The sequence below is a fragment of the Pipistrellus hanaki genome, assembly GCF_964339955.1.
Source record: "Pipistrellus hanaki genome assembly, chromosome: 18".
NCBI classification, from domain to species: Eukaryota; Metazoa; Chordata; class Mammalia; order Chiroptera; family Vespertilionidae; genus Pipistrellus; species Pipistrellus hanaki.
This window is the reverse complement of record NC_140520.1, coordinates 20,517,970-20,543,618: the sequence shown is the minus strand read 5'-3', so window position 1 is coordinate 20,543,618 and position 25,649 is coordinate 20,517,970. Positions and strand designations below refer to the sequence as shown.

At 37.5% G+C, this 25,649-nt stretch overlaps 1 protein-coding gene across 5 annotated transcripts in view; it reads left to right on the top strand.

Moving 5' to 3' along the window:
* The window catches only part of ACBD6 (acyl-CoA binding domain containing 6), a 127,850-nt gene that overhangs the window by 98,446 nt on the left and 3,755 nt on the right, over positions 1 to 25,649 (top strand). For 2 of the 5 annotated variants that reach the window (XM_084865703.1, XM_084865704.1), the window contains one exon: positions 21,727 to 21,757. In XM_084865703.1, the coding sequence (XP_084721829.1) occupies positions 21,727 to 21,757 (31 nt within the window). Of the gene's footprint in view, positions 1 to 6,669; positions 6,694 to 20,240; positions 20,367 to 21,726; positions 21,758 to 25,649 lie in introns of those variants that run through there. The other 3 variants (XM_084865706.1, XM_084865707.1, XM_084865709.1) reach the window with 3 other exon arrangements.

Genomic DNA, 25,649 nt, shown 5'->3' with positions numbered 1-25,649 from the left:
AGTATATTTAATAGTAGGAAAATATAAATCATTTAATATTTTAGAGAACTTTTTATTACATTTAATTATTTTGCTGTGGCTGATATTTCTGTTGTCCAAAAGATCATGCTCATTTACAGAGAATATACACTGAGTGGCTAGATTATTATGATCTCTGAACACATAATAATCTGGCCACTCAATGTGTGTGTGTGTGTGTGTGTGTGTGTGTGTGTGTGTATTTTAGAGGCCTGGTGCATGAATTCGTGCATGGGTGGGGTCCGGCCATCCTGGCTAGGGGAAGGAGACATGAGCGGTGGCCAGCCTGCCTGCTGGTTGAACTCCTGGTTGAGGGGACAGTTTGCATATTAGCCTTTTATTATATAAGATATACATTGAGTGGCCAAATTATTATGTCTACAGAGAACATAATAATCTAGCCACTCAATGTATTAGCATAGGGCAGTGGTCCTCAAATATTGCTTGTTAAAACAAGTTGCTGGACCCAACCTCAGAGTCTCTGGTTCAGTGGGTCTGGGGTGGAGCCTAATATTTGCATTTTTAAAAAGTTTTTAGATGCAACTGATGCTGTTGCCCTAGAGCCCACACTCGGAGAACCACTGGCCTGAGGGATCTGTGAAAAGAGATACTCAACTCTGGGTCAGTGGTTCCAAATTTAAGTCAGATCATTTCGTCTGCAAGTTATTAATATCTGAGAGCACTCTACTGTGTGAAAAATATCTTGATGCATATCAATCTAGTCAAATGGACAGGCATTTATTTGACATTTGGCTTCCTCGTTGAAAGTCTTTAAAAACCATCCTGAAGGTGGGGCAGGGGGGACATGAAGACAGAGCTTTTATTTTAAAGAGAAAAGTATGGGTGCCTGTGTGTAATTTAAAAGAATAAAAACTGATCATATGTTTCCTATGACCTGTTGAATAATAGTAGAATGAAGTTGTCTTTTATGGTATTCTGATATTTTAAAAAATTTTTAACAAGATCTTCAACCTTTAATTATGTAAAAACCCAAAGCATCATCTTACTCATTAAAAAGAATCCTACATAATAAAAGGCTAATATGCAAATCAACCAAATGGCTGAATGACCGGTTGCTATGACACACATGGTCCACCAGGGGGCAGACACTCAACGCAGTAGTTTCCCCCCTGATGGTCAGTGTGTTCCCATAGGGCAGTGGTCGGCAAACTCATTAGTCAACAGAGCCAAGTATCAACAGTACAACGATTGAAATTTTTTTTGAGAGACAAAAACCAACTTCTGCAAATGGGCCACAAAATTTCAATTGCACTGTACATGTGCAATGTGGCATTTTGTGGAAGAGCCACACTCAAGGGTCCAAAGAGCCACATGTGGCTCCCGAGCCGCAGTTTTTGCCGACCACTGCCATAGGGGGTGCGTTGCTCAGCCAGAAGCCAGGCTCAAGACTGGCAAGCATAGCAGCAGTGCAGGAGCCTCCCCTGCCTCCACAACAGTGCTAAGGATGTCCGACTGCCGGCTTAGGCCCGCGGAGTGGGCCTAAGCCAGCAGTCCAGCATACCAAGGGCTCCCAGACTGCGAGAGGGCACAGGCCAGGCTGAGGGGACCCCCGGCCCGAGTGCACAAATTTTGTGCACCAGGCCTCTAGTAAATTGTATTTGATATTCTGATTCCCATTTTGTTTAAGAATTGTATTATCCAGAATATTTCACTCTAGCTATATTAGAAATATTTCCTTTGAAATACTTAGAATTGTTGTAATAGCCCACTTTTATTTTAGAGTCTGGAAGTTAGATACTATTTATTTACTTGTCGTTCAAATGAACCTGTCTAATAAATAGGAGACACCCCCCCCCCCAAAAAAAAATGTATTTTTGACAAGGAATTGTCACAGTGAGAGGTTTGTTAACATCCAAAAAATTCAGAAGCAAAATTAGGATAAAAGAGGCTCTGGAACCTAGGATAAACCCTGTTTAAAGAAGGTGGTCTGGTACCCTGTCTCATTTTCTTCTGGTGGAAGAATACATATAATAAGTACATTATATATTTTCTTACAGTGTTTGAATGCTTTGTAGCCATCATGTTCTTCTGTTCCACATTTCTTTTTTCTTAAGAATATTTTTGAATCATAGCTAATATTGAAGCAACGTAAATGTTAGTTACTGATTTTAATGAGTTATCAGTTGCTTGAGCTTCCTTTGGGAGTAATTGTATTATCTCCATTATTTAATACTCAGTTTCAAAATAATTGAAGGTGACTTTGAAATTGCCATGAGTTAAGTGAATGGAATCGGGTAATCAGCACTTTTCTGGAGTCCTCCTGTGTGTCCCTAAAGTTCTCTGAGCCCTACATTTTGTGATTCCCTTCTGGCACCAACTTTCTTGTTTTGGTTTGGTTGCTTTCCTCAGCTAAGGATAGATACTCAGTCAAATGGTAATGCTCCACCTATCCCAGGCATTATTCTGCTGACCTTCCCCTGTGGGGCAGTGGATATTGCAGGTGGAGCCCAGTGAAGACTGCGTAGAGGAGGTCAGTGCAGAAATGGTAGCCGTTCATTTCTGCTGCTCTGATGTCCGACAGCTGGTCTCACGTGGCCTGCTGCCAGCAGTGTCTTTACAGGCTTTGTGGCAGAGATTATTTAAAGGAGATTAACCCCTTTAAACCCCTTATATTTTAATTATTTCTGTATGTATTTATAAAACCTGCAGTCTGCTTGTTTCAGGGCACCACTGTCCAAGGCCTTGTCTTTAACCTGGTTTCTACTGTCAGAAAAGTATATCTCTGTTACCACAAAGGAGGCACCATTGATTTTTATCTTCCTTGTTATTAAAATTGTTAGGTTTCGGCTTGATGTTGTTATCATTACTGTTTTTTGAAAAGATAACTAAAATTAGTGTGATTTATTTTAGAATACTGTTAAAATGCTATTTTTGTATTATATGATAGAAATCTAAACCTGTAGACATGTATTGTAGAATGTGAAAACTTGAGGGTATTATTAAAAACAATAGGCCTTTCAGGGTATTATTTTTAATGCTGGGTTAGTAGGCATGCTTCCTATGGTTTCCAGTATTGTCTTGTAACTGTATGCCTGATGAGGGTATCAGAACAAAGATTTCTACCTCTCCTGTTTGTTATTGAGGGCTATAAAAAAATTTCATCTGGATTTGAGAGATGACACATATGAAGGAACCAAAAAAATACCACAAGAGCTTATGAACTGTCCTCTGCCATTGGAGCATCACATCTCAGCACCATGGAGTGCTTCTAATAGAAGGAGGCAGTTCTGTCTCTTCATGCACTCACTGCCCCTCCTCCAGATGCTGAGGAAGGGATCATCCTCTTGAGGGTCTTCCAGTTTCTAGGGAACCTCTAATGGGACCTGTCTTGATTCAAAATCTGTTCATGATATTTATTTCTTCTAAAATCTTGTTTTAAGTTGTTTCATGTTAGTGTAAAGTTACCACTTCCAGTTACTGAGACTGTCCTTTTTCCTCTTAGTTTGATTTCTTCGTGCTTAGCTAAATGAATATTGACAGAATTTGAGGGATGGAGGAGGAATGTTGGTTAGCCACAATGTTAGTAACTAAGGTTTATTATCTGAATTCAACGATAACTGTTGCTTATGTTCTAGAAGTGGGAATTAGACATTGAAATTACAAAACTTGCCATTTCTTTGCTTCATTTGTGTGGAGGACATAAGTGTAAGCTCTAGGTCAGTTATTTGGCTTACTATATCACTTTGGGCAAGTCATTTAACATGCTGAATTTCAGTTTTCTTGTTTATAAAATGGAGCTACTACCTACTCGAGGATGTTAGTTTCAGATAAATTGGTATCTGTGAGAGTTCTGTATAATCGTATACAAGTGTAAATTTTTATTTTCTTAAAAAAAAGAATAACATGTCTGAATTAAGAAAAACTTAGTCAAGTTAGATAGTATAGTTAAAGATCTTTACAACCTCTGGGGAGGGAGGGCATGTCTGGGAGGGGGTGGGCAATGGTATATGTACAAAGATAATAATTTAATTTAAAAAAATTTTAAAAAGAAAAAGATCTTTACACCATCCATGTTTTGTGAAGGGTTTTTTAATTGGTGTTAGTTGAGCTCTTTCCTTGTTTCTTCCCAAAACAAAATGTTTTCTCTTTCCTATAACTATTATTTTTCAAAAATGTCCTTTAATGTAATGGCCATTATGGAAGCACATATTACCATAAAAATTTTATTGTAACCTAATGTAATATTACAATGTAAACAATAATATATTCATTATATAATATGTTCTCAGATATGACCTAAACTTCCTATATGTACAGTGTCAATTTTTAAAACATGAACAAATATGCTAAATTCTGTTCAAAGCTAGAAAAATTCCAAGTTAGAAATACTTATCTGGCTTTAAGACAATTAGAATATGCTTCAAAGTTTTAAATAAAAGAATAGCAGGCTTAGGACAATGCTTGAAAAAGAGACTGGAGACCAGATTAATTATAAAGGAGGCTCTTATAAGAATTAGTGGATTAGGATGTTAGGACCTGGATATGGTCCATTACTGTGGAAAAGAAAGAATTAGAGATACTGGACAGAGGAAAATTCAATCAACCTTACTTAATGGGAAATAAGAGATAAAGAAAAGGGATATAAGTTGAATATTACTCCAAAGCCTTGGACAAAAATTATTTTTATTTTTGACATGACTAATTTAGGAAAAATGTCCTAAAGAAAAAGAAAAGCCAATAGAGGACATTCGTACACATAGAGATGTTTTGCAAATAACAAATTCTGAGAGAAGACTGAATCTTGATTTTAATACCTCAGAATACTGAAAATTTTCTATATTAATATGAAGATATACAGGACTGGAGGGGGAGGGGAGAGACAACACAAAATCACAGTAGTGTTTAAGAGCATAAGCTTTGGAGCCAGATTCTGAAAGTTCTGGCTCTGCCACTTGTAAATTAAACTTCAGTTTCTTCATTTGTGAAATGAGATCATTTAATGCCTATTTCATAAGGTTATTGGGTGGTTAAGTAAGAGAACTTGCTTGGTACAGTAAACAGATTAGCCACTACTATCATTGTTTTTACTCACAACCTACTAAAATCAGTCTTTCTTGTTACATTGACAGGTTATAGGCAGAATGATATAGAAAATTAAGTCTTATGAAAGTTGCCTGGAATGCTCATCTTTGTCTCTTTTACTACTCATAGAAAACTTGCTTGTATCTTTATTATGGAATTCTAATGGGTAGGTGACTGGATGAAGTCTTTTGTTCTTAGTTCTAAACTTGTATCAGAAGTAAGACCTTTTTATTTGATTCTCAGTTGTATAGCCATACACAAGTTATTAAATTATAGTAGGACTGGGAGGAAGAGATGGAGCAGGAGAATGAACTAAAGCTAACATTTATTGAGACTCTATTCCCCTTAATACAATCATTCATTCCCCTTAATAAAATTAGTCCCTTATGCCAGAAAAATAGCTCAAAAATTGTTTTACCTTTGAATATATGTTTGTTTGTTTTTACTTTCCGTAGGCTATGTCCTATTTTATTGGGTCCCCAAAGAAATCAGTTTATTAAATATTTTTTGGGGGAACCCAGGGAAGAATTTACACAGTGGGACTAATGTGGACAGTAAAAACTGAAGTAAAAATCTTTCCCTATATTTAAACATTTTTTATAATTACCATAGGAGAGGATGAAAGAGTGTGGACCACCATTTGATAACATCTATAGACAAATAGTTCTGAAGAAATTACAGTACTAAAAATCTGAAATTGTAGCTTCAGGGCATATAGAGGGTTAAATCTCTGAGCTGTAGAAGCAGATTGTGTTTTCCTTTTGTGATCTGGGCTGACAAGACATCAGTATTCTATTCATCTGCTGGGAATTAGGCTGTTAATCCAATCAATGACTCTTGAGTGAGCTGTGGCCTGCTTCCCCCACTGGGGAACAATCGGATCAAACTGCAGATTGTTTAAGAGCACAGTGCTGTCCTCGTGTCAGGTGGAATTCTCAAGCGTTCCCTGGTGAATTGGGGATAGGAAAAGCTGTCGTGGCCCATTTATCCTTCTCCTTAAATAACCAGGTATCTGTCTCATCCATAGGAAAGCATTTGGCAATAGTGACAACAGGAATGTGATAGAAATCCATTACCTTGAACTCACAAAAGTGTGGGTAAAAAGAAGAAATGTTTTCAAACACCCCACAAAACAACTTATATAAAAGTTTTTATACTTTATTCATGCTTTTTTTCCTATTCCTTAAACGCTAAGTCATTTTTTCTGCAGGGCTTTTTTGGGAGGGTTGTTGTTGACTGTTTTATGTCATGAGTTTTGTTCACTATGAGCTCCTTCTGTAAATCTACCCTGCCCTGCCTATATAAGTCAGCAGGATACAAATAAATTTTAATATAGATTATGAGAACACTAATTAAATAAAATTTTAATTTTAAAATATCTTCCTCTGAGGAATGCTAATTAAATAAAATTTTAATTTTAAAATATCTCAGTCTGAGCATACATAATTTTGACATCTTTTGCAGCGTAGCAAAATTAGATTTCTAATTACTGATTTAATAGTCCATTAAGTACATTTGGAAATTATTATTGAATTGATTACAAAGATGTTCAGAGTTGCAGTTCTCTTCTATAAAATGCTATCCCAAATTTTTCCTTTTAAACAATAGGTGACATGAGCTATCATAAAGCAAAATATCCAAAACAACGAAGAGAAATTCTCAAAGAATATACTTATTATTTCCAATCTTGGTGGAGACATGCTTAACGGGTAATTTTGTTGTTTTCTATCTATTTACGTAACAGTGGTCCAAAAAGGATTTCCTAAATCTGCCAAATTTATCTATTCATTCTGTGACTATTTTGGCATACCTTTTATATACCAAGGCCTCTACCAAGCATTGGAATTATCAGAGTGAACAAGACAGACAAGCTCTGCACTTTGGGGGAGCATAAATTCTAGAGAGGAAGACATAACAAAAACAAGTATGTAGTAAACAAGTAAGACCATATCAGATAAGTGTTAAGAAATAAAGCAGATTGGTTCCTATGAACAGAGTGATCAAATGAGTATTTACCAAGAAGGTAATAGTTAAACTGAGGCTTCAATGGAGAAAAGTTGCTGTAAGTCATGCCCCAAATTCCTGAAACGGGAGGAACGAGCTTGACATACCAAGAACAGACTACATACAGGCCCACTATACTCCAGGCCAGGGGGTTTGAGACTTGGCAAAGCCTCTGAATGTCCTTAGGAACTTTGTGAAATAGGGATTGCTGAGCCTGTCCCTGGAAATACTGATTCAGCAGTGCCGATGAAGCAATGGAACCTGTGTGTGCAGCGCCGGGAACAGTATTAAAAACCTATCTCTAGATGGTACCATTTCTTTCCTTGAACACATCACATACTTCGCTACTTATATCTATGCCTTTCCTCATGTTCTTTTAGCCTATAATGTTCACAGAGTACTACTTGTGAAATATCTTACAAAAAAAAAAAATTGAACCCAAATGTAATAAAGTCTATAAATAAATACATCTGGTGATAATATAAATGACATCAAAATAAACTAGATGGCCGGGACCGGTTTAGCTCAATGGATAGAGCGTCGGCTTGGGGACTGAAGGGACCTGGGTTCGGTTCCGGTCAGGGGCATGTACCTTGGATGCGGGCATATCCCCAGTGGGGGGTGTGCAGGAGGCAACTGATCGGTGACTCTCTCTCATCGATGTTTCTGACTCTCTATCTCTCTCCCTTCCTCTCTGTACAAAATCAATAAAATATATTTAAAAAAATAAAAAAATAAAAAAAATAAAAAATAAACTAGATGGCATATCTGCTCTCTGGGACGTTCTGCTGAATAACTGACTCTATTTCTATAATAAGTCTTTGACATTAAAGTAAGGGAGTTGGCTCTAGATGGAAAATTACCTAAGAGGTCTACCAAGCAAATGTAACATGTAAACCTTGTTTGGATTCTCAGACATACAAATCAAGTATAAAAAGACATTTTAAAAACAATCAGGAAACTTTGGTGCTGTGGTTATATAAGTAAATTTCCATGTTTTTTAAAGTTTCATACAGTGATGGGAGGGGATGACATCATGTCTGGAATTTGCTTTATTTCAGTAAGAAAAAAAGGAATAATTGAAGAAAATAGCAAGATTATTATAGTGTTGAATCTGAGAAATGGGTATATGGAAGTTCATATTTTCTATTTTTGTGCGTGTGTGAAATTTTTCATGTAAGATGTTTAAAGGGCATGAGGGGTTTTTTTGTTTATCTGAAGGGAGCATGAATATTTAAAGGTTGAGAAATAGATTACTGCACCATTTTGCCTTACCAGACTGATAAAGTTAAGGATACTTGGTCATGGTATAAAAAAAAAAAACCCACTGCTGTTGCTTCTTGACCTTTTGGCAAAGATCAAGTGTAAAATGATACTGCTTAAAAGGATTTATCAATGAGTGCTGAAACTCCCTATCACGTTCAAAGTATGATTTGATACGTGCCTGACTTTTCAGGAATAAATCTTTTGCATGAAAGGAGGCAAATCTCTAATCCCCAAGGCATCTTCTCACAATTTAAATGTTGTGCTCCATTGAAGGAAGTCTGTGCTTAATCATTAGGATTCTTCTAGCACAGAGAATAGTCACATTTTTAGAAAAGTACTGATCATCTGGTCTCAATACAGTGATGTTTAAAGCAGCCTTTACTTAATGTTTTGTAGGACAGTGAAAGGGTGTGTGTGTGTGTGTGTGTGTATGTGCGTGTGTGTGTGTGCGCGCGCGCACGCGCTTCTGCGTAGAGGGTGGGGTCAATCCAAGTTCTCCATGGAAAAAACTTTGGCCTGCCATGAGGTCTAGAAAAATAATAGCTATTGAATAGTTAAATATGAATAATTTAAAATGGAAATATCCATAGGATTATGTTTATAATAAAAATCAGTAGACCTCAATAAAGCTGGGTTTTATTACCAAGTACATATTACATATAATGTACATGTATATGTGGGGGAAAGGGGCAGTATCATTCTGATAAAATAAAGCCCTCTTGTCACAGTTACAGTAATATTTTCTGTCATTTTTCACAATGACCTGTTTCCTGTTAATAGAAATTTAATAGCACCCAATATTAATTTTGGAATGTTTAGCACTTTTATGTAACATTCAAAACCGCAGGTAAAATAGGGCAAACCTGGCCATGAAGGCCAAACCCAGGAAGTCAGCTAGGAAGAAATGTTTCTTTCAGGTAAATGATGTTCTGGAAGACGAAGAGTTAACTAAAGCAGAGCCTCATATTCAGGAGTATGGACTGTCAACCAGAGTAATAACCTCAGAGCTGGGACTCTGCTTCTATCCTGTTACCTCACAGGATTAAGTAGTCCTGGGCCCATTCATTGAGTGAGCATTTGCTATGGCTAGGCTGTGAACTAGACAGGTAGACAGAACAGGTAAGACTGAGTTCCTGCCAAGGTGTAACTTCACCTCATCCAAGAATGTTAGACACTCATCATGCTGGCTCAGTGGGATGGCTGCTTTGATGGAAATGCATATGAAATCATTGAGCTGTCATCCACATTGCCGAGTGGGAATGTAAAGTGATTGTTTCTGGCTTGGGCTTCACGGAGAAGGTGGACTTTGCCTACTTGACCTTCTTACAGGACTAGACACTCTTTCCTTGACACTCTTCCCTCAGGTTCAGGTTTGGTTCTTGCCCCACTTTTTTGGATTATTCCTTACCAGACTTGCTTTCTTCTGTTCTCTTTTTACACAACAGATTCCACCTTGACCCCATCTCTCCCCATATACTTTCTCTAGATTACCTCATTTACACCTATGATTTCAATTATTTCCTCTGGCCTAATATTTTTCAAATCTTTATCTCTAGTTCAGACCTCTCTCTAAGCTACAGACCCATATTTCTAATAGACTATGGATGTTTTTATATATGTTTGGGGGTCAGAAAGATGCAGATTCAAATGAGGATTGTACTGCTTACTAATTGTGTGACTCAGCCAAATCACATGACCTCTCTGAGTCTCATTTCCACTTGTAAAGTTAGGATAATAATATCTACTTCAAATGGCTTCTGTGAGAATTTAATTATATGTGAAAATGCCTAGCATAGTTCCTGGTACATATAAAAGGTATAAAAATAAGTTTTGGTTTCATATATCTCTCCTCCTACCCCTGGCAAGTCACCATCCCACTCTAGCTCTGTGAGTTTGACAACTCTCAAGTACCTTATATAAGTAGGTTCATTCCATATTTGTCCTTTTATTCCTGGCTTACGTCATTTAGCATTATATCTTCAAGGTTAATCCATGATGTAGCATTTGTCAGTTTCATTCTTTTAAGGCTGAATAGTAGTTCATTGTATGTACATACCACACTTTGTTTATTCTTTCATTTGTTGATGGACATTTAGGTTATTTCTACCTTTGGGCAATTGTGAATAATGCTGCTGTGGATACCTGCTTTCATTTCATTGGGGTATTTAACCAGAAGTGGAATTGCTGGATCATACAGCTATGTTTAATTTTTTTTTTTTTTAGGAACTATTATTTTCTACAGCAGCTTTACCATTTTACATTCCCACCAGCAATTCACAAGTGTTACAATTTGTCCAAATCATCACCAGCACTTATTTTCAGTATTCTTGATAATAACCATCTGAATGGATGTGAAGTGATGTATCATTGCATTTTCAGAAAATTTTAATATATAGCTAACTGACAGGGCACTCAGATTAAATGAATGCCTAACAAATAATGTAAGCCATAAAATGATATAAAGATGTCTCGATTAAGATTAAATCTATTCATTATTTTCAATTTTATATGGGTATATACTTTTCTTGGAATTGTTTATCATGGTTAAGAGAGTAATTATTGCCGAAACCGGTTTGACTCAGTGGATAGAGCGTCGGTCTGTGGACTGAAAGGTCCCGGGTTTGATTCCGGTCAAGGGCATGTACATTGGTTGCGGGCACATCCCCGGTGGGGGGTGTGCAGGAGGCAGCTGGTCGATGTTTCTAGCTCTCTATCCCTCTCCCTTCCTCTCTGTGGAAAAATCAATAAAATATGTTTAAAAAAAAAGAGAGAGTAATTATTAGATACTTAGTAATTATTAGATACTAGAAGCCCAAGATTCATGCAAGAGTAGGCCTTCCTTTCCCCCAGCTGCCAGCAGTGGCTTCCCTCTGGCATCTGGGATCCGGGCTTCCCTCGCAGCCCCGGCTTCGTCTGGAAGGCCTTTCGGAGGGATGTCTGGTCTAATTAGCATATTATGCTTTTATTATTACAGATAACAGGCTACCATAGGAAGAAATCAGCAGTATACACTGATAAGTAAACTAACACCTGGGGTTATTAAATTCATCACACATATTTTTATTAAATACTACTCCATGACTTTTATGCTATAAGACACTAAGGGATACAAAAGAAGTGTCAGCAATGGTCCCCTGCCTTCGGGTTGCTTACTGTCAAGACAATAAGAAACTCATTGAATAACAAGAACAGTTGTGAGATACAATGTGATGAGATATACTGTGCCATGATGAGATATACTGTGGAAGTTATTTGGGAGAAGTAATGGAGGAAAAGGGAGGCCAGAGTGATCAACAGACATCTTCAGCAGGGAATTGTGGCCTGTTATGAACTGTGAAGACTAAGTGATCATTGGTGACCTCTGAGGTTGGGATAGGAATAGGTAGCAGAAACACCATTACATAGATGTTTGTAATGAAGAATAGTTGAATAAAGTGAAATTAGACCATGGAAGCTATGATGCTCAGAGTAAGGAGTAGACTACTGTGTGTGTGTGAAAAAGGAGTACATAATGGATCTTTTGAATGTTTAATCTACATATGTACCGTGTTTCCCCGAAAATAAGACATCCTCTGAAAATAAGACCTACTTACAGGTTTCCTTCTGAGTGAAATAAAAGGTATCCCCCGAAAATAAGGCTCCCCTAGGCTAAACATGAGAGATTTGGTCCACTGATTCTGAAAGAAATGGAGTCATAAGAAATTCACCAGGAAATTCAAGAATTGGATTGTTATGATTATGTTCCAGAAGATGATGACATGAATGTCACTGAATAAATGAGTAAATTCTTGATACTGTAGGATTCACAGTTTGTCTGGTTTGTGTTGACAACTACTGTACTACCGTACCGTATACAGGTAATAAATTTCCTTTATTTTCATTTAACAATAAATATGTACCGTATTCTTCTTCATGGAAAAATAAGACATCCCCTGAAAATAAGACCTAGCGCATCTTTGGGAGCAAAAATTATTGTAATATAAGACACTGTCTTATTTTCGGGGAAACAGAGTAGTAGGTTTTTTAAATCTTTTCAGTGTACCTTTGTTTTGTTTCTTTGCTTGTTTTACATAGTTAAGAGCTTATAAAAACACTAGAGGCCTGGTGCACGAGTTCATGCACTGGTGGGGTCCAGCTGGCACACCCCAGAGGCCGTGGGCGGGGCCAGCCAGGGTGAGGGCCACAGGCATTCTAGTCATTCCGCATTTGGTCACTTTGCATATTATCCTTTTATTATATAGGATTCTGATTATTTTTTATTATACTAATAATGTGATTTTCTAAGTTATAAATACTTTATGACTATTGTTTTAATTTGCTGCATGCTAATATGCTCAACTGACATATTAACTTTTCCTGTATTGTATTGTTGGACTTTAAATTGTTTCTAATTTCTCGCTAATCTGAATAATACTGGAATTAACTCAAATTTTTTGTAGGTTTTTAAATATATATATTTTAAAATATATTTTATTGTTTTTTTACAGAGAGAAAGGGAGAAGGATAGAGAGTTAGAAACATTGATGAGAGAGAAACACCAATCAGCTGCCTCCTACACATCTCCCAATGGGATGTGCCCGAAACCAAGGTACATGCCCTTGACCGGAATTGAACCTGGGACCCTTCAGTCCACAGGCTGACACTCTATCCACTGAGCCAAACCGGTCAGGGCTATATGAAGTATTTTTAAAAATAGATGCTAGCCCTGGCCAGTGTGGCACAATGGTTGAATATCAACCTATGAACCAGGAGCTCATGATTTGATTACCTGTCAGGGCACCTGCCTGATTTGTGGGCTCCATCCCCAATAGGGGGCGTGTAGGAAGCAGCCAATCAACAATACTCTCTCATTATTGATGTTTCTATCGCTCCCTCTCCCTTCCTCTCTGAAATCAATGCAAATATATTTTTAAATATATACATATATTTAAAAAATAGATTCTAGAAATGCAAAACCATAGGCAGTAAACATTTTCTAGATATTATGCTAATTTATATTCCTATTAACAACAAATAAAAGTGTCTATTTCATAGCACTCTCTGTGGTGGACCTAGCACACGCTGAAAATTTTCATTGTGGAAGTAAAGAGTGAATGAGTATGAATGGAAAGAAGCTTTTCTTGAATTTCTCCACTAGATGTCTGCTTATTTACCATGCAAAGGACATAGGATAGAATAGATTGAGATATATTGAATTTTTGCTGTACAGTATTATAGAAACAGTAATGCAATAAACAAAACACCCTTCAGAAGAGAAAGCAGTTTGCCTCTGTTTTCTTATAGTGATAACTGACAGAGCGCTAACCAGCAAGCAATTTTTAAAAATTTATAGATTTAGCTATAGCTTCTTGATATAAGCATACTTGGAAAAGTACAGCAATCAGCCAAGGAGAAGTAAAGATGAGTGCATGGTCCTAAAGAGTAAGAATATTCACTCGCTGAATGTGACATATCAATTTGGAGATTATGATTAACTAGAGGCCCGGTGCACGGAATTCATGCACAGAGGGAGAGCGGGAATGGTGGTGTCCCTCAGCCCAGCCTGCACCCTCTCCAATCTGGGAGCCCCTAGAGGGATGTCCGACTGCCCATTTAGGTTGGCGACCCTAAACGGGCAGTCGGACATCCCTCTCACAATCCAGGACTGCTGGCTCCCAACTGCTCGCCTGCCTGTCTTCCTGATTGCCCCTAACTGCTTCTGTCTGCCAGCCTGATCACCCCCTAACCACTCCCATGCCAGCCTAATTGATGTCTTAACTGCTCCCTTGCCAGCCTGTTTGCCCCCAACTTCCCTCCTCTGCCAACCTGGTCACCCCCTAACTGTTCTCCCCTGCAGGGTTGATCACCCCCAACTGCCCTCCCTTGCAGGCCTGGTGCCTCCCAACTGTCGTCCCTTGCTTGCCTGATCACCCACAACTGCCCTCCCTTGCAGGCTTGGTCCCTCCCAACTGCCCTCCCATGATGGCCATCTTGTGGCCATATTGTGGCCATATGGGGGTGGCTATCTTTGACCACATGGGGGCAACTATCTTGATCTTGTGTGTTGGAGTGATGGTCAATCTGCATATTACTCTTTTATTAGATAGGATAGAGGCCTGGTGCATGGGTGGGGATCAGCTGGTTTGCCCTGAAGGGTGTCCCAGATCAGGATGGGGGTTACCTTGGGGTAAAGGACAGCCTGGGCAAGGGGCCTGTGGTGGTTTGCAGGCCAGCCACTCCCCCTGGCGACCCAAGCGGAGGCCCTGGTATCTGGAATTTATTTACCTTCTACAATTGAAACTTTGTAGCCTGGAGTGGAACCAAGTCTTCTGCTTGCTCCATGGCTCTGCCATTTCTGTTTGGATTTGTTTACTTTCTATAATTAAAACTTTATATCCTTGAGTGGAAGCCTGGGCCCACCAAGATGTGTGGAAAACTTGGCTTCTTCCATTGCCAAAGAAACCCAAGCCTCCCTCCTGCTCTCTGTGGCCACAACCATCTTGGTTGGGATTAATTTGCATACTCTGATTGGCTGGTGGGCATGGCTAGTGGGTATAGCAGAGGTATGGTCAATTTGCATATTACTCTTTTATTAGATAAGGTAATATGACTCGAGATTATAGTTTAGGCCAGCGGTCACCAACCTTTCAGGGACCTCGTGGACCACTGGTTGTAAACTGCTGGTTTAGGCTACCTATTGTCTTTATCCTGCAAAAATAAAAGTTTAACCACATTTCTCCTTACTTTGTATGTATTTGTTTTGATTCCCCTGGCTCCTTTTCAGCCGCATGAACAGTTGAGAAAGCATGTATTTTGAGGATGAAAGGCCGAGGACCTTGGGCAAGTTATATATAATCTCTCTGAGCCTCATTTTACCTGGCTCAAAAATGATAATGTTTATGTAATAGGGTTGTTGTGAGGATTAAAGAAACAGTGTTTGTAAAACTTTCAGCATACATAGGAATTAGCCAGTGTTTGTTCCTTTTACTTCCCCTCACTGTAATAAAATCTCAACTATTCAGTTCCTTTTGGAAAGTTAAACATTCTAGTCTAGTGTTGGTTTCAAATAGCTGAACAGTTACTTTCTGCTTTTTTAGTTTTTAAATGTTTTCTATAAAATACTTTTTCTAAAATATATCCAGTACTTCATTGCTTCCTTCTTCAGGCATTGTACTTATACCATGGGTATTTATAGATGGTGTGAAGCATGGGGCCAGAGCCTCTCTTTCTCTCTTGAGATTGCAAAAATCTACTGGTTGGCATGCAGCCCAGCCCTCTTTATGGCTGGCTGTTCTCTGTGGTCTAAAATGTCTGCAACTTGCCACTGCTGTCACAGCTTTTAATTTCTGCTGGCTGCTACTATTGCTGCCTCTATTCTTTCTTCTAATTGCCATTAGGCTTTGCTGGCCCTCTTGCCATTTCTGCTCTACTCCTTGCTTTCCTTCACTGTTCCCTTTCCATGTCTTCTGCCTCCCATAGCATCTCATATTTCATTGGCAAAGACTGGCCTTGCTTTGCTTTCTCAAACCAGCAAGAAAAATCCTTCTCTGCAGTGAGCCAACTAATCACAACATGTTTAATATGACCCTTATCAGCATTTCCCCCCAGAATCTGGGCCCTATTCCAGGTACTTGAGAATGCCAAAAATCAAGTCCCTGGGTTAGTGAGGTATAACTCTTCAAGTAGTTTATTTTTGGGGTCTTATTTAACTTATTTTTATGCAAAGTTTTGTGCTAGATGCAAGGGATAAAGGAAATAGGGGTCTATAAAGTTAAACTGTGCCATGATCCTTACCTTCAGGAAGAACACAGGAAAACACAGACATATTCACATGATACAAGGTAAAGGATGAGGTGGTTGAGAGAAAGCTTAAGTAAGGATCAAGAAGGCTCATGGTTCTCTAACCAATTGACATTTTTCTCTCACATTGGTGCTTCTCTTTCTCCTTTCCTCTCTCCCTAAAAAGCAGTGAAAACAAATCCTTAGGTGAGAATAAAAATGTTTTTTGTTAAGTTATAAAGAAGAGTGGCTGCTTTTAAACCGATCTCAGAGAAGTGGGTGGTGGTTCCATTTGTAAGTTAAATGGAATTTGTATTAAAGGAGGGAGGACCAAGCCAGATAGAGAGGAGCTGCTGTGGCTCTCTGCCGTTTTAAATGTAATGGGAGAAAAAATAAACTTTTGAAAAAAATAAATGTAATGGGGGGAAATCACATAGGGGGGTCATGGGTGCGTTTTTTTTCCTCTTCTTATTTGAGAGTCTGTTGTTCCCCCCTTTCTCCTCCCTTTGCCTTTCCCCTACCTGTCCCCCAGCACTCCTAGTCCTTCACCACATTATCTTCTATGTCCATAGGCTATGCATATATGCATATATATTCTTTGGTTGATCTCTTCCAATCCTTCTAACTCCCTCCCCTCTTAGATCTGTCTGTACTTTGAATTTTAAACACAGTTGAATTTGTCTACATTTTTACTTTATTATGTGATTTTGTTTATTTTTAATTCAACTGAGTATTTTTATTTTACCCTAGTGTATAATCCCTTGCAAAGATTTCAAATGTATGACTGATTTTAATTTATTGGAATTGTTTTTGCTGCTGTTTATAACAACTCCATACTTATTAAATTTGAACATTTCTTTTAAGCTAAAACAGAAAGGAAAAGCATAAATAACCATGACAAACAACCCTCTTCTGGTGTGGTCATTCGAAATGAAACAACCAAAAAAAATTAATCAACTTAAATTTAGAAAAATTAGCTGATATAAGTTGTAAACCAGATGAGTAAAAGCTTTCACTTACTCATTCTTGACATTCAATTCCATTTATTCTTTGTAATATATTTTAAAACAGAATGTTTATAAAGACTAAGGTTTGGGTTCCTATATCCTATTTTGAGGTTACTGAGAAAAAATGTTTGGAGTCATATTCCTTCTTTAATACAAATTCCATTTAATATACAAAGAGGAATAACAGGTAAAGATTTTGTAGATACAAGATGTGTTTTATTAAAGCTTCATAATCGTAATAGTAAGAGTATTATAATGTAGTTGCTTTAAAATAATTATTATTAATGATTAAAAACTAAATAGGACTTATAATCATCGAATTCTTTGAACAAACATTTCATGAGTACTTATTATGAGCTAGGCATACAAAAAATGAATGAAAGAAGAATTTTAAATTCAGGTCTCTAAAGACTACAATTTGATTAGAGAGTAATTTAAAATAATCACCCTTTCTCTGTTTCTCTCAAATACCTATTTAGACATATCAAGGTAGTTAGATATATAAACAGATCAGAATTGAGGAAAATTCTTGATGTCTCTTTAAAGTACTCCCTTTCTCTAGTACTTTTGGAAAACAGAAAAGATAATAAAATTAGAACACAACTTGGTTGTCCTTCTATCTTTCTATTCTCAGCTTGCAAATCAATTCTGTGATTAGAGTCATGGTTCTTATGTTCATATCCCTGCTCTAATTGATTTCTAGGTGGACATGCTCTAAGTTGAAAGATCAAAAATCTCAGTATTTCACATTAAATACTATAACACTTCAGCTCCCAGCATCTGATCTCAAAAGCCACAAATTAGGCATGGTGATCTGAAGAACATAGCAAACAACAAGTGGATGGTGCAAGGTGGGGTAACCCTGTCATGCTTGTAACTGTAAAGAGCCATTTAGAAGTAACCATGATTTTAATTGGTTTGATAATTTTTATTGGAAATAGCTAATAATTGTACTCGCTGAGAAATGTTTACAAACATATAGATGGTATTACAATTCAGAGAAAGTACAAGTGAATAGTAATTTTTTCTTATTACATGCATGCTCCAAGGGTAGTGTTCCAATTATTTGAAAAACCTGCAGGTTTTTCACTCTCCAAAGATGCCAGTTAAATGAGGTGGTACTATACTTCTTTTTTTGTTGTTGTTCAAGTAAGGAGTATGCCTGTAACCTTCAACTGAAGGCTTACTGTTGTATCCAGAAAAATTCTTTAAAAAGTAATCACAAAATATATTTGCAGACTTCCAAATTGTCAATTTAGTTTAATTTATTAGATTCACAAATCTCATAGAGAAAGAGGCAGTACATTCTAAGCTTAGAAATAATATTTAAAATTATCCCAAATCATATTACTAACTCATCATTTTTATCACTACTTTCAATACCTCATAACCAATTTTCCTTAGTGCTTCCTTGTATACTCACTTGAAATACTATTTTTAAAATAAAATAATTTATCAAATTTTGGAGTAAGAACAAAACCTCTCTTTAGGCACATGAGAAAATGTATCCCCTCTGTGCAGCTCTGCTATTACTCTTAATGTTGCCTTCCTACTGTACCTTTAGAACTTAACATTGGCAGAGATGGTAGGTCAAGTCTGAACTAAATCAGTATCAGTATCACTATGGTCACACATAAAAAAAAAAAAAAAAAGAAAGAAATCCAGTAACATTCAGCAAAAATTTTTGCTCATAGAGAACATCTAGGAAGCACGTTATTCCCTTGACTACCATAGATAGATAGATAGATAGATAGATAGATAGATAGATAGATAAATAGATAGATAGATAGATAGATAGATAGATAGATAGATAGATAGATAGATTTGGAAATATGGCTTTTGATTCAGATTGATAGTTAACAGTAGGGAAGAAATCAGGACTTAGCTATAGTGTTTTTAATGCACAGAAAACAGTGTTATTAGTGGCTTAATGTTAAAAGAATAAAATAGTGTTTCCTCTATATCTGTTCTGAGCAAAATATTAATATTTTAATCAGTACTTCATATGATAGAAGAAGAAAACAAACTTCTTGTATTTGATAGTGTGCCCAATCTAGAGGTAATATGCAAATTGACCATCACTCCAACACACAAGATGGTCACCCCATGTGGTCAAAGATGGCTGTCCCCATGTGGGCACAAGATGGTCAATCCAGGTAGCCAGCAGGGGAGGGCAGTTAGGGGTGACCATGCTGGCAGAGGAGGGCAGTTGGGGGCGACCAGGCCTGCAGGGGAGGGCAGTTGAGGGCAACCAGACCTGCAGGAGAGGAGTTAGGGTTGAGCAGGCCTGCAGGGAAGGGCAGTTAGGGGCAATCGGGCCGGCAGGGAAGCAGTTAGGCATCGATCAGGCTGGCAGGGGAGTGGTTAGGGGGTGATCAGGCTGGCAGACAGAAGTGGTTAGGGGCAATCAGATAGGCAGGCAGGCAGGCAAACGGTTGGGAGCCAGCAGTCCTGGATTGTGAGAGAGATTTCCCAGATTGGAGAGGGTGTGGGCTAGCTGAGGGACACCCCCACCCCACCCATTTCATGCACGAATTTCATGCACCAGGCCTCTAGTTATGAATAAAATGTGGACATGATAAAAATAATAGAAGTACAAAAGAGTCAGTGCAGAGTCTTGTGGGGAGAGAATCAAGAGTGACCAACTCATTCTATGCACATAGGGAAGAAAAAAAGACTAGAAGTCAACACGAATATAGTAGTGATTTTGCACCTAGTTAACTGTAAACTACATATCCTATTCATTATTGTTTAGGCCCACATTGAATTATTACAGCTAGTATTATACTCCACACTATAGGAAATATGTGGGACTTTAAAAAAAAAAAAAAAAAGTTCAAGTAAATGAAAAAAAGGTAGTCAAGAGATTAAGTAATAAATCAATGGGGAAAGATAAACATATTCATTGTTTCAGTTCATGAAAGCACACAGTGTATGCAAGACACTGTGATAGGCCCTGGATGAAAGCCATAATACTTGCCTATAGGAAGCTTACAGCCTCAATAGAAGAGAAAGACTAATTAATACACAGAGTGTATGCTACCCTGTTTCCCCGAAAATAAGACAGTGTCTTATATTAATTTTTGCTCCCAAATATGCGCTAGATCTTATTTTCAGGGGATGTCTTATTTTTCCATGCGCTAGGTCTTATTTTCGGAGGATGTCTTATTTTCGGGGAAACACGGTATGCACAGTGCTAGAAAGCAGGGCCACCTAACTCTGCCTGAGGACTCAGGAGGGTTCCTGAAGAAGATGAACTGAATCATAAAGGTAATATACATGGGTGTTTTTTTTTTAAACCCAAAGCTTAACAAAAAAATAGTGAGTTTAAACCCACAACGGGCTGCCCTGCAAGAATTGGCCAGTCTCAACACTGATGTGGTAGAGATCTCAACACCAACCACCATCAGGAAAAAAGTAGACTTAAAAATAATCTGTCCACCAACATGTGGACAAGGAGAGTTTGTCTTGGTCTGTGCTCCAAGCCTAGTTAGTAGTGGAAAGAGAGAGAGATTTGCCCTTTTAAAATTTGTTGTACTTAAGGGTTCAGAAATCTACAAAAAAAGCTAAGAAATCAACAAAAGGATCTCAGTTTGATAATATCTCACAAGTGCTTGACAGATACAAAAGCAAAATCATTGTGGAGGGAAGGACTTTCAATCCAGAATTTTTCAGATAAAACCCCATTTAAAATGAATTTACAGTCCTAAATTATAAAGCACACAGGAAGCTATCAAAAAGAGAACCCCAGGCAGCCCAGCAAGCACCACGTGTATTGTCACCCAGCCACCTCCTCTTTCTGAACTCAAATAACTAGAGGAACTATTGGATACTACAAAGGAAGTCTACCGAAAGTGTTCCAATATATCAGACAAATTTTAAAACAGGAGAAAAGAGCAAGACACTATCTTTAAAGGCTGCAGGACAGATATGGGAGTCCCAATTGATTAATAATTGGCAGTCACAAAATTGGAGGAGAAGGAATTGGGAGGAAGAATGACCAAGGTTTGGGTCATAAATTGTCTTGCATACTGTATTAGTGAGGACACTTGTTTGCAGTGACAAACTATCACATTTGTCTAGGGAGTATTTTGTTGTTGGTTCATCTAACCAAGAAAGGCAATTGTATAGTCAGAATGACAAGAATCAGAGACTCTAAATCCCTCTCTCTCACTACTACATATTTCTTTCTTTGTCAGTACTTCCTTCTTTTCTCCTACTGCAGACTTTTCTCCAAAAGTGGAGAACGTTGCCTCTTGCAGTTCTTGGCTCACACTTTTACTTTTCTATTTTTTAAATGGTTGTGAAATATACATTTTTAAGTGTGCAGGTTAATGACATTAAGAACATTCACATTGTCATGCATCCATCACCACTATTCATCACCAGAACTTTTTCACCATCCCAACCTGAAATGCTGTACCCGTTACCCAATAATTTCACATTCCTCTCTCCCCACAGCCCCTGGTAACCACAGAAGTTACTATGAGGCTCAAAGAACTAACTTCTTCATTTTATGTATCTGATAAACCTGTAGAACTTTGTAATATCAGATATTTGCTATAGCTTACGTACTTACATACTTTTGCAATAACAGACTTCTAAATGTATTTTTTTGTTTGTTTTATAGGACAATGAAGGTCAAACAGCTCTACATTATGGTAAGATGTTTCATAACTATTAATAATCATTTGAAATTTTTCTCTATATGTTTTTCTCAACTTTGTCCAGCACTATTTAGTGCTTAGAAAAATGCCTGGCAACTAGCAAAGATACAGTAACTTTTTGTTTAAAAAAATAAATTAATCTCTAAAGTTGAAGATATATTAAAATTCTTTTTTTTCTTTTAATCTTTATTTTTGAAAGCATTACATAGGTCCTCCTTTTTCCTCCATTAACCTCTTCCAACCCTCTCCTATCTTCTCCCTTCCCCAGGCCCTCACCACCCCATTGTCTGTGTCCATAGTGAATTTCTGAACTATCAACAGGAATGAAGGCTTCTCCAATCTCCCTTTGAAAATTTATTATTTTTTTACTGTCAGTGACAACCAAGATGCTAATCACTGTTACTGTAGGAGCTATAACCCTGCAAACAATAATTTCTTGATGTAATTGAAGAACAATAGATTTTATTTTTTAACTTATTTCCCCTACTAACTTATTAGCATAGTTAAGTAATCTTCATGTAAGTCACCTATAAAATAGAGGATAATGGCTTTAAAGAGCTACTGGGAAATTCAATGAGGTAAAAGATATTGAAGTATTCTGTAAAGTGTAAACTACTACCCTGTTTCCCCGAAAATAAGACAGTGTCTTATATTAATTTTTTCTCCCAAAGTTGCGCTAGGTCTTATTTTCAGGGGATGTCTTATCTTTCCATGCACTAGGTCTTATTTTCGGGGAAACACGGTAGTAAAAAGTATTCCTATTTTTTTTTTTTTCTATTTGGATGTGAATAAGGTTGAATAAGAGGCAACCATCAATATTTAAATCAGATAAAGGATCAACCACCTTCAGACCTTTTGGGAGGGAATATATTGGGCTATTTTACTAGTTTTGGCAATCCCGGATCACCATTCAGTAGTAAGCATCCCGGGTGCCCCTGAGCACTTTTGTCCACTGCTTAGTATGTGCTTGGATGTCAAGCACCTCACTTGGTTGTCTAGGAGTCTAAATTATTGGGCTAGCTGTTATGGTAACCTGGCCTGATTAAAAAGGATTGAAATGTCACCAAATGCATGCCCCAACTCATTTTTGACTGTAGCTAGTATCATCTGGGTACCCAAAACCAGCTGGAAGTCTGCTTCTAGATACAGACCCTAGAAATACCGCTGGACATGTATATAATGATACATGATTAAGAACATTTATTGCAGCATTATTTATAACAACCAAAATTTTGTTTTATTAATCTTTATATTCCTCTCTGTATTGTACTTAAAATATTTATTAATTAAAATTATATATAATATACACACTCACATTTCTGACATTTGCAAATGAAAATCTCAAGTCCAGAGAAGGTAACACGAGCTGTAAGTAGCAGAGACCAGACACTTGTCTAGGTCTCCTGGTTAAACTTCCAGTGCTCTTTTCATAATTCCATAAATAATTACAGTCCTAATATCCTTTTAAAACAGACATTATTTTGTGGAAGATTATCTCTTCTAGAAATAAAATAAATGGAAATCCTTTACCATTGGTCACCTCAGTCAGTGAATCAAGGCTATTTTTCAAAACCATATTTGTGAGTAAACATATATATCAATATCTGTGTCTGTCTTTGCACTTTTATAGTCTTATTTCTGGACACAGAGTTTAAACATTAATAAAAATTATCCCTGATTCAGGAATCCTGACCAAAATTGATCTTGTAAAACCTCTATTTCTATCTCATTATATTATTTATTGTAGAAGGAAAAAAATAAATATCATATATGTTATAATCAAGATAATTAAGCATAAAAATAATACCATTAGTTAGCGGGTTTTGGCATTACAAATAAATAAAATTAAAATATTCGGACAACCAGGAATGTTTCATGAAATTAATATTTTAAGTTAATAATCACTTATAGGAGTGATTCATTTTTAACTTAGATTTCTTTTTTAACCAGGTCACTAGACTTGCCAGTTTTTAAGCTCATCAAAACAAAGTCTTGCATACAACAATAATAGTAATTACCATTTATTAAATACCTACCAAATGCCAGGGAATCTGCTGGGCATAGTTTATCTTTTTAGTCACTTAACGTTATTTAACCTTTTTTTATTTAATAAGCACTCAATAGCTATTTGTTGATTTGGTTTGATTTTAGGACCCTTAACCTATTCTCGAGACTTCCATAAAACTAAAAGTATAGTTAAATCCAGGGAGTGCAAAGACAATGTTGGGGATGTCTTATAGGCTTAGCTACTATTTTTTATGAATTACAGTTTGGCTTGACAGCTGTCCTTGTGTTGACAGCTCTTCTGATTATAGCAGTTGTCAAACTCCATCCTTAAGCAGGTTGTAAATCCTGGCTTCTTCTGATTAAAACTGGGTCAGAGCCAATGGCAGGTTAACTAGAGGCCATTATTCTACTACTATATGGCCATACTGGTTCTTTCCAAATGGGCTTTGCATAGCAGCATATGAAAACCCTTATTTACCTCAATTTTACTTTGGTGTTTTTGTATCTTCAGCTATTGGTCCTCCTGTTATTTTGTAATTAAACATGATCCTTGCGGAAGAGTATATTAGTATAAGTGTGGTCTTCCTTGTAAATGGCCTGTTAGCCTTCCCCTCCTCTCCCTCCACTGGGAATACTAACATCATTGCATCTGTGTCTCCCAGGGGAAATCAAGGCTTTTCCTTGCACGTGCAGTCATGTGATTTCAGAGTGGGCAGGCTTTGTATCCTCATGAGCCCTTGGTCTTCCACGTAAAGCACCATCTGTTCTGTTCCTTCCACGCTGTTACAGGGCAGTGGGAGGAGGCATTCGAGTGAAAATAAATAAAATAAAAAAAAGAAAGAAATTCATCATCAAAACCCTGAGGATTAATGGAGTCAGAAGGCTTACTGCTCTGAATGAAATTCATCTTCACCTGTGCCAGTGTCAGGGCTGCCTCTATGGCACTTGACAAATAGAGGTTCCCAGGGTACCATAAATTCAGCAACTGTTCTTCTCCCTGTGGACTTGCTCAAGCTTTTCTGAGACGGGCTTATGACTGTTTTTCTATTTTCCAGCACATTGTGGGCACCAATATATCCCCTCATTAATTGGGTAAAATGTTAGCCCCCTTTTTTTCTCACTCCCTCTCCCATCTTCTTTGCCTTTGTCTATTTTGAAGGAGTGGGCAGCTCACACGTCTCTAAAAGATGACTGTCTCGTGAATTGTGCTTCACTGAAGATGCCAAAGGCAAATAAATCAATTAACTAATGAATTTTGAGCAAACACAAGGTTCCCAGCACAGTGCTAGAGGGAGGAGAGAGAATAAAAAAGCATGAAATCAAGTAACTCACCATCTAATTGTGGGTTCAACACCTATTAAAAACAAACTATTTGTTGGGCACTTATCTGCACCAGGAGGCTCTGCTAACCGTAAACATAGTTCATGCCTATCAACAGTGAATCTCCCAGAGGCGGTGCCGCAGTGCCCACCTTATACTGGGTATGATTCACCTGTGTGGTTTCCCTGTCCTGTAAACCAGTCTTTCTCTTCACTTCCTTTTTGTCTCTCTACTACAGCTTCCTGATTCCTTATGCTCTCATGTCAGTCTGCCTTTGCATAAACCCCTGGTACTTGTTAATCAAACTCCTTTCCTTATGGATAGCATATCCCTTACTCACAAGTACTGTTTTGTAATCCGTAAATTCCAAACTTAAATCTCATTTCATAGTTAGACTTGAGCTAAAATTGTATTCACATTTGTTAGGTTAAGGGGATTGTTAACTGGTTATCTATAGTCCTCTAGCTGTGGAATTTAAAATTTTAACTCAACTTTTTCCTGGGTTAGTACTCACAGATTATACCATCGCTCCCTTCCTCTTACAGCATCTCTTAAATCA